At 34.3% G+C, this 15,158-nt stretch overlaps 1 protein-coding gene across 1 annotated transcript in view; it reads left to right on the top strand.

Annotated features, from left to right (window-relative positions):
• The window catches only part of LOC308640060 (large ribosomal subunit protein uL13m-like), a 37,951-nt gene extending 23,055 nt beyond the window's left edge, over positions 1 to 14,896 (top strand). Inside the window, exons 6-7 of the mRNA XM_081312116.1 lie at positions 3,542 to 3,663; positions 14,702 to 14,896. Coding sequence (XP_081168242.1) covers positions 3,542 to 3,663; positions 14,702 to 14,723 — 144 coding nt within the window. The 3' untranslated portion in view covers positions 14,724 to 14,896. The remainder of the gene's footprint in view (positions 1 to 3,541; positions 3,664 to 14,701) is intronic.
• The last annotated feature ends 262 nt before the right edge of the window (positions 14,897 to 15,158 follow it).

Below are 15,158 nucleotides of genomic sequence, written 5' to 3'. Positions count from 1 at the left end.
CGGAAATAAAAAGAGAATAAAATCATGGCATTTGCAGGTAAATGGATGGAGTTGGAGAAGATAATGCTAAGCGAAGTTAGCCAACCCCAGAGTACCAATTATTTGAAAGGGAAAAGATACTTTTGCATTAATGAAGTCTGTTGGACACCACGGTAACCAAGTGATCCGATGTATTCTTTGAAATGGGACAAACTGACAGCATGTGCCTCTTACTGAAGATTCAATATAAACTATCTAATATTCACAAAAAATGCTTAGCCTGAATCTTATTATAACGAAACAATCAGAAAAATCCCAATTCAAGACATTCTGAAACATAATTGACCTGAACTCTTTAAAATGCCAATTTCTTTTTTATGCTCTTATTTTTTATTAATTTTTTAATTCACATATGACAGTGGAATACATTACAATTCTTTTTTTTTTAAATATTAGTTGTCAATCTTTATTTACATGTGGTGCTGAGAATCAAACCCAGTGCCTCACACATGCTAGGCAAGCACTCTACCACTGATCTACAACCCCAGCCCCATTACAATTCTTATTATACATTTAGAGCACAATTTTTCATATCTCTGGTTGCTAATTTCTTGAAGAAAAATGATAGGGCAACTCTTCAGATTCGAGAGTAGGTGGAAGAGTAAACAATAGAATAATTAAATGTAGCATATAATCCTTGACTAGCTCTTGGATTGGCAAAAAGTTATATAAGACAATATTAGACCAATTTGTGAAGTTAGAATATATGCTATGTATTACATTAAAAAAAAACTTTTTCATTGATGTTTATTTTCCTGAATATGAAATTGTAACATGGTTGTATGGGAAACTATCCTTATATTTAGGAGATACATGCTGAAATATTTAGGGTTGAAGAATTTGCAAAGTACTCTTAAGTTACTTTCAGGTACATAAAATTTATGGATTACCTTCTATGTGTAGATTCAAGGAGGCACTTCTCTCTCTTCCTGGTTTTACATGTAATGCCTAATTAACAACTTTAATTCCTCATTTTACATCAATTTTATCCATTCTTTGATAATTTTATCCATTTCTGTAATAGTGAGGAAATTTGAAAAGCTTATTTCAGTAAAAATTTCATTCTGTTCTGCAAACATTTATTAGGAATCCACTGTGTTCTAGTTTCTGTGCTGAGTGAGCACCTGACAACTTTAGAATTTATCTTTACAAATGATCTAGGGATTTTGTAAATATCTTCCCATCGAAGTATGAGATATTCACAAATTTTCATAAATATAAAGCCAACATGTAGCCTTCCCTGAAATAAGTCAAAACTGAATGTTGTTTAACAATATTTCACTTACCCAGGCATTCTCTACTTTTCTGCAAACTTTTCTTGCATTACTGAGAAGTAATGATAGTAAGAGAAGGGATATCAATATTGTTATAATAGTTTTGAGTAAAGAAACATCATTAATATCTGTTGTTTTCTCCTGCTGATAGTTACCCAGCCTATGAAAATCATAATTTTAAAAAGCCATTTTAAATGTTAAATATTAAAATTTTTGCTATAGTATGTTTTAGAACAGGCTTACAACACAGTAGAGCTCAGATTTTGGGGGTGGGGGAATACTGTGGATGGGCCTCATGAGCACTTGCCCACTGTGCCAAATCCTCAGCCCTTTTTTATATTTTATTTAGAGATAGGCTCTCATTTACTCAGGACCTCAATAAGTTGCTGAGGCTGGCTTTAAACTCGTGGTCCTTCTGTCTCAGCCTCCTGAGCTGCTGGGATTATAGGAGTGCACCACCACGCCCAACGAGCTCTATGATTCTAAAGCTATTATAAAATTTTATTCTGACTCTAATTATATTCATTAGTCAGAACTATCTTATTTGATGTCATGTCCTTGGCTAGATATTTGATTTCCAGTTGTAATAATGTTCTCTTTGGAGAGGTGTAATGTACTGTGTGGTACCCCCTTTTTTGAAAATTTCTAGGCACACACAATTAAAAAAAGGAAATTGTCTATTCTCCTTGTGGAAATGCTCATAAAATATTTCCATGTTGATATCTTACCATTATTTCAATAGTCTCACAGAAATTAATATATCCATCTAGTCTCACAATATATTTCCCTTTGGTAGTTGCTTTATTTTTGTGTCATGGGTACAATGTGAATGTTAATTCCTTTGGTTACTATGTTTGTTAGTCAACTTTCTGTTACTTTAACAAAATACCTGAGATAATTAACTTATAGAGAAAAGATTTAGTTAACTCATGGTTTTAAAGGTTCCTGCCCCTAATCAGTTGAACCCATTGCTTTCAGGCCTTGGTGGCATACCAGCAGGCAATGATAGGGAGCACATGACAGCAAACTATTTACCTCATCTCATGGCCAAGAAGCAAAGAGGAAGACACTGAGGTCCCATAATTCCCTTTCGGGGGACACCCACAATGACCTAGGGACCTCCCAATAAGCCCCATCTCCTATAGGTTCCACCACTTCCCTCTCAAGCCACCCTGGGGGCCCAAGCTTTTTACACATGGGCTTTTGGAGAACCTGGCAGTTACCCATTCATTTTAATATTATTCCCTTTATGTAGTCTGTCCAATTCCTATGATTCCTTTTTTATAATATCTCTTAGTTGATATAATTTATTCTTTTGTTGACTTGTTATTCCCCAAATTCAGTCTTTCTTATGTCTTACTTTGGTTACTAGAATAGCTGCTGACCTCTTTTCCTTGTCTTCTGCTTTTCCCCACTGCAGTCCATTCTGCCCACCGTTGTCAGGCCAGTTTTCCATCTTTTCTCTTTGTTTTTATGAGCATGTGGGCATAGACAGGAAGTAGTTCTGCACAGAGGAAATGCCACTAAGAAAGGCAGTGCAGTTGAGTTCAACCAGTGCATGAAAGATGAGGAGTGGTTAAGTCAGAAACTTCCGGAGTGTGGGGAGAAGTGAGGTCAGAGGCAAGCTAAGAGCAAGGATGCTGCTTTAGTTGAGGAAGTTTAGCGAGGGAGTTAGAGCTCCCTCATGACAAACTTAAGCTTGAGAGGTGGCTTTTTGAGAAGAGTAAACCTTTAGAAGTCATAATCTCTGATTTTTCTTTATATACTCAGCACCAAACATAATTTCTGGTTCATAAAAAAAGTTCAGTAAATGTTTCTTTGATAAATAAACAGCCTAAAGATCCAGCAGATTTTAATTTTCAAAGTTTTTTTCTGGCAATAACATGAAGTGCAAATTGAAAGGTAGTGGTACTGGATACAGTAGACCCAACACATCCACTCATCAGATGAGAAAGCATGAGAATGAACTAAGGCAGCACCTTCCTGTAATTGAAAAGGGAGGTAAATTAAATGATGTATTTTATAGACAAAGTAAAGCATATTGTTGTAATACAATTAGTTATATTACTGGTCCATTTTGCTTTTCAGAGATTTAGACAATGAGTTTTAAGATTATATTGTTCTCATCCTATAAACATCTTTTGCATATTTTCTAGTACTAAGTATTATTAACTTATTATTAAGAAAGATGTTTTAAGAAAATTAAGCCTCAAATGTGTTTAACATAGGATATTCCAGAAGATATTCTTAAGAATTTAGTGGAAGAGCTGCCTCAGCCTCGGAAAATTCCAAAACGTCTAGATGAATACACCCTGGAAGAAGTAGAGGCTTTCCCGAGAGTATGGTCTCCGTAAGTGTCTTTTCTCCTTTCTTCTTTTTTTTATTTTTGAAGTTGAACTTGGTACCCTTATTGTCTTCAGCTAAATGATAAGATCTTTTAGGGTAGGAAGAGCCAATTCATGTTTTTACTCCCTTGAGAACTCAGCAGCTACTACTTGCAAATAACCTCCAGATGTTAGATGTCAGAACCCTGACCATCTTGCTAGGTAAGTGCAAGGATGATGTCAGGTATTTCATTTGGGATCTCCCTACCTGGATAGACTGTAGTCTTTTGGAATGATAAATGCATTGTCATCAACCTAAAACGAAGGAATTCTATTTTTCTTATTGCTTCGTAAGCCAAGAATATCATCTAATGAAAAGTCATTAATTCTGGAATTTTAGTCTTGATCCAAATAGAAAAACAAAATCTTTTTCCTCTCTTCCATACAATTTCCTCTCTCTAAAATCCATAAAGCTGCTAAGATTTGACAGGCTATCTCCCATCTAATTGTTTCCAGGCTTCTTTGCCTGGGATATACAGACGATGCAGCTCTAAATGTCACTCCACAAACAGTGCTTCCTGTAGTGTTTAAACTGGTTTAGTCTCCTCATTATAGGGTCTCATTGTATACTTTACATTTCATTTGCTGTGTTTATTCTAATGTAATCAAATATTTGTGTGATTTTCTGCTTAATGTCTAGATTTCATGAGGGAACTACATGCTTGTCTTCTTCAGCTCTGATTACTGTACCCTACACATTAAGTATCTCTGATTACTGTACTCAACAAATATTTGTTGAATGGATTAATGCAGATACAGAATCTCCATTATCAGCTTTTATAAGTGAAGTTAGAAAAGAATATCTAGAAGATATGAAGTAAAACACACTTTATTTTTTCATAGTATAGAATCATATATTTAATATATATTTATGTATAATATATATATTTAATAATAATATATTTCCCTATATAGAAAATCTCATTTATTTATATTCATATGTATTATTTATCACTGCATAAATAGCAATAAAAATAACAAGGTGATCAGGCACAGTGGCACAAGCCTATAATCCCAGTGGCTCAGTAGGCTGAGGCAAGAGGATTGCAAATTCAAAGCCAACCTCAGCAACAGCGAGGTGTCAAGCAACTCTGTGAGAACCTGTGTCTAAATAAAATAGACTCAGTGGTTGAGTGCCCCTAAGTTCAATCCCTGGTACCAAAAATAAATAAATAATAAAACATTTATGGTGTGCTTTACATGGATTAATAACCTGTTTCTGAGCAAATTCGTGAACATTATGTTACAATTTTTATCCCTGTTTTTTATGAAGGAAAAAATATTGGCATAGAAGATAAAGTAATGCCTAAAATGATGTAATTGTGAGTGGTGGGTTAGGATTCAAGCTGAAGATGACTAGCTCCTGGGTCTTGCTTCCAGCTACTCTGCTGAGTGCTCCTTGTTAACAGTAATTATCAAATACTAAATGTGCCAAACAAGACAAAGTTTTGGTGATGTTATAAGTACTGAACAGCCTTAAGGGTTGAGGAGGCATCATCTGGTTCAGAATTTATATCCCCAACTCTTCATACTTGGCACATTGTAGGTCCTCGATAAGTGTTTTCATTCTGAGTCCATTTCCTTGTCTGATTCAATGTCTTCCACTGTGAAATGGAGCTAATTCATTTATTAGAGGATTGCAGTAAGGAGTGAGCTAATGTGCACAAAAATGGAGTGCACTGGAAGTGTTCGCCAGGTTTTGTGTAGGGAATATTTTTGCTTTTACAAATTCATATTGTTTTAGCATGCTTGCTAATGTATTTTATATAAGTGCACCTAAGTTATAAGCCATTCTCAAATATTATGTTTTGATAAACTATATACTAAAAAGGAATTTAAAGTAGTTCTTGAAGTTTTGGCATGTTACCTTCCTGTAACAAATTCTGTAAATATAGGTATGTCACATATTCTTAAAGACACACCATCATAAATGAGTGTATGTTCCTAGTCAAGAGGGTTGTTACACCTTTTTTTTTAACTATAATTACCAAATGTGCTATTAAATATGTGACCACAATATGAACTTTGAGTTTTATTTATGTATGTGTGTGTATATATATATGTGTGTGTGTGTGTGTATGCTTATATAGAGGGGGGTAGAATGCTGAAATGTGCTTTAAATCAGTTCAGTCAAAGCAGTGCAATCATATACTAACCATTTACAACAAATTATATTTAGTGTTATTATAATCAAATGAAATCACAACACTTATTTTACTTAGCAATTCTTGCTATGTTTTAAAACAAACTGAAAGGTGACTGTTCATTATGTTAATAGAATTAGGAAGGGCTTTTAGAGACTTTTAGACAAACTTAGAGCTACTTGATGCATTTTTAGTTACTACCCCAGGAATGAGTTTTCCTGTCCTTTCTTTTCATTCCAGAGTTCCCTGTGACAGGAATATGCATTAGACACCAGGCTTTCCTTTACACTTTATTAAAGTTGTGATCTTTTCTCATTACTTGTCACACAACATATGTTAACTTGTGTTTCCAGACTAATAAAGGGGAAATACATTTACTGAAACTTAAGAGTATATCACAGTATAGGTATACTAATCATTTAATGCAAATAATCACAATGTCATTCTCCTTGCATATTGCAGGTGTCATCAAGTCCAGTTAGCTTGTTACATGAAAATCATGTGACCAGGAAAAGAATAAGTCATTTTTGGTTCACCAAAAACCTTGTCTAGGAAATAGATGATCTTTCAGTTCAAGACTATTCAGTTGCACTTTCTGCAATAAGAAAGCTTTATAGCTGAACTTCATTTAGAGTTACTGGCCACATGTGGCTCCTGAGCACTTGTACCATGGCTGGCATGAGTGAGGAACTGAACTTTTTATTGAATGTAATTTTAATAAATTTAATTTCACAATGTGGTTAGCAACTTATTGGACCATATCACCTTCATTGTTTATTATTTCCTAAAGGTCTTATACTTTAAAATTAGAATTAAAATATCTGATACACCAGGCCATTCAGTGCATTGGAAATGGAATTTCTCATTATTGGAAGGCTTGCCTTTACAGGAAGAAATATAGTTTCTCCTTCTGGAGGAACCTACTTAAAATATGCTTTTGCTCCACCCAAAATAGCTAAGCCAAAAATATAATCTTCCTTTGGAATGTACTAACTGGAATTTATTCAACATAAATCTGATGAATCTGCAGAGACTTTACTGGAACACATATACCTGAATTTCACCACAAGTAAACAGACACAAAAATAGCTTGCTTTTGTTTTTCTTTTTTCCTTAGCAATAAAACTTAAAATACATTTATAATATAAATGTATACATCATCATTGGTACTTTTGTTAACTTTTGGTAAAAGGAAAGCTCATTGACTTTTCTATTAGAGGTTAGAAACTTTTGAGCAACAGTAATAATTGTCAGGCTAAGCTTTGAGTCCTGTAGATGATTAATAGAATTGTTTTAATTAAAACCTACCATAGTTGGGAATTTAAATAATTTTAAGTCACTGACAAAGCTCATATATTTGCAGCTCTAATTTTAACATATGTTGTATTTTCTTTTGCTAGTTATTAATTGTGCAGTCATTTTTAAAGTAATGGGGAAAAACAAAGAATGGAACAGATATTTATGACAAAATTATAAATAATTTCTTTAAAAGCTATTTTCCTATATGGGTAGTATTGGCCATTCATCTCACTTCTTCAGTTAGTGAATATATATTTGGCATATTAGTATTTTTTACACTTCATGAATATATGAATTTTGCAAGAAAATGTTATGAAATATCTTATTTCTCTTGGTGGTACAGAGCAGATGTGTGTTTTCCATGAGTAAGTGGTGATATGGGGATTGCACTTAGAATTTCTTTTTATGAAAGGAAAGGAAAAACAATAGGACTGTCCTTTCATTATAGTTCACCTGCCTGAAACTGTTAACTTTTAAATGGATAACTCATTTTAATACTATCAGTAATTATCCCCATAACTATTGCAATTTTGCCAACACATTTCAGAACTCCAACTATCATGAAAATTATAATGCTATCACCGTAAGCACATTTTTTTATTATGTAGACTAAAAATAACAGGTTATTTAAATTTTTATTTCCAATTTTTATGAAATTATGAGGTGAGATTTTTTCTTAGGAAAATCTACATAGATGGGAAGTCTCAACTTAAATTGCTTCTCATTATGATTTCTTACTCATTAATTCAGTAATGCTTTATTTTAAGCAAAACTCTCAACCTTTATAGAGAAACTTAAATGTGAAAAGTTTCAGTATTAATGAATGTTTGAAAATACATATTTATAATGAAAATCCATATTCCTGGTGTTTACATTTTACAGAGTGTGTTACAGAAGTGTGCCTGCAAAGGAGAGATGGGTGGAAAAGATGAAGGTGTGAGGATGGCCATGACTGGCTCTGTAATTTTCTTTCCAGTGGTTAGGATTAGGATTAGAGTTCAATAGGCACTCCATCCAGCGAGGTAAAAGGAAAACAGGGCTCCAGCAGCTGAGAACTGTAACCCTGGAAAAGGGCACTGTTGAGCATTCTTCAGTCTGCAGCTCTAGAAGAGAATAAGGACTTAAGGTAGTGTATGCTCCCTAATATGAAAGCTATTAATCCTCAAAGTTTTAAGTGATGCTGAGCAAAAAATTGTACCTATGTCTTTAGAAAAAGTGCTTTAGATCAGAGAGTTAAAACACAGTAAAGAAGGATTTTTACCTTTTCCAATCCCATAAGGAGCTGGGGTCTGGACAGCTTTAAGATTTTCCATAATTTTATGCTAGTCTAGTCATGTGGCATTTTCCCAGAAGATTTAACTTAATTTGCTGCTCTTTACAGTCAGAAGTTATTAGCTGGACTTAGGGAACAAGGGTACTTTCCAACTTTCCCATCCATTTCAACCAGCTCAGCATTGGCTTAAGCCATAGTCCTCAGTATTTCCAGTGCTGCCGAGTTTGCTCAAATTAGGTATTCTAAGTGGTAGTGTTCTTTGATATGAACAGGTCAAGACTGGTTGTTGAAATAAAAAAGGAATCTATTTAAAACAACAAAAAAACAGATCATTTACAAACCCTAGCCAATATACATTCTGATTTTTAAAAGTGATAATTGAATGTAATGGCACTTCCTTTCCAATTTAATTAAAAAACAAATTTGAATTTTAAACATGATAAACAATCATGTGATCTTAGATTATTTTAAAGCACAGTGTGTTCAGGGTATGAGAAAGCTGAGTGCCTGACGGAAATGTGTATAAAGTGCCATCACTGAAATTTACTCTTCCCTGTCCAGCTAACACATTTAAGAACCATGTGCTGTACCAGACTGCCTGGAATGGTTTATTCTACGAATTCTGTCTGTGCAATAGAAGAGACTTAAAACTCAATTAAACTGACTTTTTATTGTTTTTTCAGACTATGTCACTGTTCAGATTTTATTGTAGTCTTTTAAATGGTGTCTAGAATAAGTATTATACTAACAGAGACCAGAACTAAGGGAGAAGAAGAGATTTATTAAACTTAAGTTATGCCCAGTTTCTTAGATTTACAACTGAGATATGAATGCTTTTTTTTAGAAAATAAATTATGTTAGGACTAATATATTGTCACTAACTTAACTGTAGTATAAACATTGTGCTAAATAATCTTGTTTCCTTGTATTTGCAAACTACATACATTCTTTCTACCAGTATACAATATCCACTATAATCTCTTTTTCAGAATAATATAAATGTGTTGACCTCTATCATTTCCATATTCGAAATTTGAATCTGTGCATTTCTGCAGTGTGCCTGTTAATTTAATAGGTACCAGGTGATGTTTTGCATAGAGACATGTGTGATAAAGGATTTACCCTACAAAACAATTACATAAGATGTGGTGTGACTTGAACAGTTAAGAGCAATTTCAAGGAAACTAGAATATTTTCTATGGCTCAGACAAGCCCTTTTGATGGTGTTTCCTCATTCAAAAAAAGTAAGTTTTTAAAAAATTATGTTGTTTAAAGGCAATTTTCTGTTGGTGATGAATATTATTGGCCAAATAGATTGTTGCTATGGAACATTTGCTAGCTATGAAAAATACAGAAAATGAATTAAAGAAAATCTTATGTTCGATCATTCTTGGAAGATTCAAAAATCTTCCAAGTATATCCTAAGTACACATGAAAGTGGAAACTTTTACCTTTTTCTTCAAAGGTCAAAATATCTGTGTGCATATGATTAATGAATTGTATAAAATTTATTATATGTTATAGCTATATTATATGTTATATATATTACATATTAATATCTCTCTGTTAGGAAACTCTCTTTCTCCTGACACTACTCCTGTAGCCATAGCAGCACCAGACCACTCAATAAATATGTGTTGAATGAAAGAATGCCTGAACAAATAGATGGAATCAAATTCTCTGTAAAAGATAGAAATTGATTTTTAATTGTTATAGTTTATATTTATATTTTGGTCTTTGCTGCTTTTTAACACTTTCTTAATAACTTCAGCTAAGGTACAATTTTTTCTTAATAGTCTGCTCTAATGCAACTGATATATATAAATTTGGATACTTTATATTACATATCTAAAGAAAGATCATGGTAATTTTGTTAAAATACAACCTGTATTTCTGCTGAGGAGTAAATTTTTATGATTTTCATCAAAACCCATAAAAATAAGTAGCATTAGCTTTCTGTAAAGGATTTGAAATCTCTCTCCAAAGATTACCTAAGATCACTTTAAGAATGCTATTGCCATTAACAACTACATTAACATTGCATAATGCCTTTTAAAAGTTGATAATTGGTTATTTCCATTGAAAGAGTTACAGAGAATTAGGACAAAAGTAGAATACAAATTCACCCATCATCCCTCTGGCAGAAACTCAAGTCATTTTAGTAAAATTTCAGATATTTAAGCAGATGAAAAGCAGCACAATGGATGCCAGATTTTTTGCCTTAAAAATTACTTAATGTAATAAAAAGATTAGGCAGATTTCAGGCAGAATAGGATAGATATGTAAGCAAGATAATCTGATAATTCAATTCTAGTTATTTATTTTTACCACAGGGGTCCCCATCTTTTAAAGAACCTAAATATAGTGAAATTTACTTGATACTAAAGGTACTTAGACTACAATTTAATCTCTCTTTGATGATGGACACCAAAGAAATTTCAGTAGCCAGCCTTATTACAGGTTATTATCACTAAGATATGTATTGTATCAGAAAAACACAATACTGCATGTGAATGTAGTCCTCTGTTAGTAAAAAGCCAGGAAAGATACTTTATCTCAAATGGAGTCACCTCTAGCTGAGGAAGCCTGTTGCCTTCTGTTAGGCACAGCAGAGTTTTAAAAATTGACTTTCTGAAGTACTTATTTTATTTTTAAACTTTGTCAAGAAATTGTTTCCTTCTGTCACCAAGGAGCTCTGTCCGAGGTCTGAGCTTAACCCTTGCTAGAGAGTGAGGGACGTGAACCAGCATTTTGTCGTGTGGAACATGTTAGGAATACAGAACCATGAACCTGCTGCAGAATAAATGAAATCAGAGATACATTTTTACTTGATCTCTGTGCCCACTCAAGTTTGAGAAACATCAAAGAAAATAGCTCTTCCATCACTTTTTTAATATTATCATAGGTTTTCTTCTTTTAGTGGAAGGGAGTAAGCAGTGCAAATAAGTTTTATGTGTGCTTACTTTTGTGTTTGAAACAGAAAAAGAGAGTCATTTTTAGTGCAAACCTCTTTTCCCCACGTGGGAACCTTCTGAAGTCATATGATGTTGTTAATTGCCTCCACTACGAAAGGATGTTTCTAGCTATACTAGTGTCTAGAATCTAGTCCCATGGCCATGACACTGTCCCCCCCCCCATCCTCTCCTTGAGAGCAAGCTAATTATCAGAAAAAAAAACCCCTGATTATGTGTCAGGAGGAAGAGGAAAGGATGGATTTGTAAACAAAGTGGCATAACAAATGCAGTAGCTATGCTGCATGACAGGTTACCAGGCATCCACACTCTGCCAAGCACTATGCTTGTTGCTGGGAATGAAAGATCAGTCATGATGGAACTCTGCCACCGAAGGAACTGGCAGCCTAATAGGAGTCAAATGGAATAAAATGGCCCTTGCAAGCACTGGAATCACGTGATCTGCCATCAAATCCCTGCCATCTGCTTCCTAGCTCTGTGTCATTAACAAGTTACTGAGCCACTCAGCCTCAGTTTTGTCAGTGCAAAGGCAGTTTAATAGCAATGTCTTTCTTTCAAAGTGGTTGTGAGGATAAAGTAAAATAATTAACCTGAAGTAGTTGCTACACTTCGTGACACCTAATAAACATTCGGCACAAGTAAGTAAAAGCAAGTATAATTTAAGAAACACTGTGGTAGAAGTACACAAGAAGTTTTCTGGGAATCACAGACAAAGGAGGCCTGCCTGGCTTAGAGAGAGAGGGAAAGTAGGGAAGAGCTTGCCAGAAGATGTAACCTTTGAGGTGAATTTTGGAAGATTAGTCAAGTTTCCAGCAGAGAAAAGATAAGAGATTCCAAGCAGAGGACATTTCAAGTACCCGAGTCAAATCCAGCACTGCGGAGGTTTTTATCTGTGAAATAGCAGGCAGTGTGGAGGGACTGGGGTGCAGAAAGACAGGATATAATAAGAATGACTCAGAGAGGTTAGCTGAGGCCATGTCATGGATTATATGTTTAATTCTGGAGAAGTTGAACTGTGCTAAGGCAAGAGAGGGCCTTTCACAGTTTTAAGCAAAGTCACATGATATGGAGAAATGAGATGGAAGACAAGGAATCTGTTAGAGATTTATTCCTCCCTGTCTTAGTTCTCTTAAATGTCAAACTCATATTTCTAGCTGCTTACTATGTCCAGATTCCATCATGCTCAAAATCAGTCCTGTCCCCTATCCTGAAAAATAGCACAGCCATTCACTGAGTTCTTCAAGCTGAAAATTAGTAATTGTCTTTGAATCCTCAACTTCTAGTAGCTTCTTCTTCCCTCACCTCCCTGGCCCTTTCCCCACCTTCCCTTTTCCACCCACCCCGTAGACCAACTGTTGCTCTTTGCTTCCAAAATTCTGAACCTGACCTTTCTTTTCACTCACTACTGCCGCAGCCCTAACAGAACCCTCATCTCCATCTTCCTCACTTCCTCTTAAAAAAAATATCTGCTTGTAACAAATCAAGGCTTCATCCAGCTCCACTTGCCTTGGGGTCAGTATCCACATGCCCTTATCTAGCAGATTACACACTTCTCCCACATTTCTAATTCTGCTTCTAAATTCTACTAAAAGGTGGTATCATCATTTCATTTTGACTTAACAAATTAACCTTTGTTGTGGAAACAACTAGTGACTGACCAAACACATTTAATTTTATTGAGTGGAATTGCAGAGATTTCTTGTGGGAAATTAACTCAGAAGGTTTTTTTCCAGTTGCATCACCACCAGCTCCTTTGCAATTATGTGAACCAGTTGTATAAAAGAATAAATTGCTTCTTCAAATGTACTGGTGTCATTTAACTAGGAGCTGCTTTAGTTGTATTGAGTCAAATAGCAAAGGTTAAATGGGTACACATTGGGGCCACTTTTAGCTATCCTATCCCATTTTCATTTCTCAGACTTTGGTTGCAGTTTTTACATTTGGAAAGAGATTTCAAAAATACAGTGACAAAACTCTGCAGTTTTCTCTTGTTGTTATAGATGGCTGATATGGTAAAGCATACCTGGCTCGCTTCCCAGATCAGTGCCTGTGGTCCTCAGCTTAACAATAAAACAATTTCAAATTAATATAGCTTTCTTTCCTGAGCCAGTAGACAGTTGGTCTTCTTAGCTGGGCTATCTGATAGCTTATGAGTATTCCATTTAAGAAAATATACTGTAGGGCTGGGGATGTGGCTCAAGCAGTAGCACACTCGCCTGGCATGCGTGCGGCCCGGGTTCTATCCTCAGCACCACATACAAACAAAGATGTTGTGCCTGCCGAAAACTAAAATATAAATATTTAAAAAATTCTCTCTCTCTCTCTCTCTGTCTCTCTGTCTCTCACTCTCTCTTTATAAAAAAAAAAGAAAAGAAAAAAGAAAATATACTGTAAATGTGGAAATGGAATAGATAAGTCATTTCAGGGCAAACAGAGTATATCTACTTTTTAAAAGAACTCAAATTAAGATATTTTTATAGTTGTTTCAAAAATATCTATTTAATGTAAATGTTACTATTCTCCTTCAGAAAATTCTACGAGAGCTTAGTAACTACAAATACCCAACTGAAAAACAACAGAACACTTTAAATTTGGGGACAATTTATAATTTCTTATTCTTCCTTTTCTCTGTTATGATTCTTTTCTTTGTTTTATCTATTGTTAGATTTAACACTTTCCTAATTTTCCTTGTTTTAATGTGTTCTAAAGGAAGTGACTCTCAGGTTTCTATTATAAAGTATATAATACTTATATACTTTACTGTAAGTATATAAATGAGGGAAAATCAATTGTACATTTGTAAAAATATCAAAGGCCTGGTGTTTAGATATTCATGTTGTTTATGTATCATAATGAAAATTAAATCTAGCAAATGATAAATAGGGAAATTGCACATTTAAAATCTGCATTTGTATGGCAAATCTATTTTTTATGTGATTTTAAACTCCTGAAGATTACAGTGAGAAGAGTTTAATGAGAAACTGTTCAAAAGTGGAGCAGAGGATGTAAATTATTCAGTAACTACATATATATATATATATATATATATATATATATATATATATGTATATATATACACATAGGCACAAGTTGACCTTGTGTTTTCAAAAGAACTTCAGATTGTCATTTAAATTTTCTATTTTGTGATGTTTTGGCTTTAGTGTTTTTTACCATATATTTAGATGCAATATTTGTAGAATTTTTCAATGAATCATTGCTTTCATTGTAAATTGGAGAAATAATCTCCCTTCCTTAGTTAGAAAAAATAATGATTCATGAAGAGATGAATGTTGATTTTTTTTTTAATATCTTTCAGGCCTGAAGATTATCGGATCTAAGAGAAGGAAAATTACAGTGAAGTGATTTAGGCTTCTTCCTGATAAGTTTCTCTGCCCTAGAACAGTGAAACAACTGCTTCAGGAAACTGCACTAAGACTCGTTATTTTATAGAATTGTTTTGTTATGTAATGATTGAAATAAAACTGCTTCCTGGTAGTAAGTACCAAAATAATGCCCATCTCTGGATTTTCTCAAGTTCTAGAACACTCTTCTTGTGCCCCATGAAGAAGCGCCTCCTTTGCTTTTCCTTTATTGGCTATTCTGTCTATCCTCCTGTCCAGCTAAGCTCATCCTGTCAGCTCAGTACGGCAGACTGTCATCTTTTTCTGTGTCCCAGATAGCCTTTTGATTTTATGACTCCAAGATAATAGAATGCCTGTCTACTCCCTAGAACTCTCCCTGCCATACCTGTGTTGTTGTTTGCCAACTCTGCA

This window comes from Spermophilus citellus (assembly GCF_964194105.1).
Source record: "Spermophilus citellus genome assembly, contig: SCAFFOLD_297, whole genome shotgun sequence".
In the NCBI taxonomy this organism is placed as follows: Eukaryota; Metazoa; Chordata; class Mammalia; order Rodentia; family Sciuridae; genus Spermophilus; species Spermophilus citellus.
The sequence above is the reverse complement of the archived record's forward strand: the minus strand, read 5'-3'. Positions and strand labels throughout refer to the sequence as shown.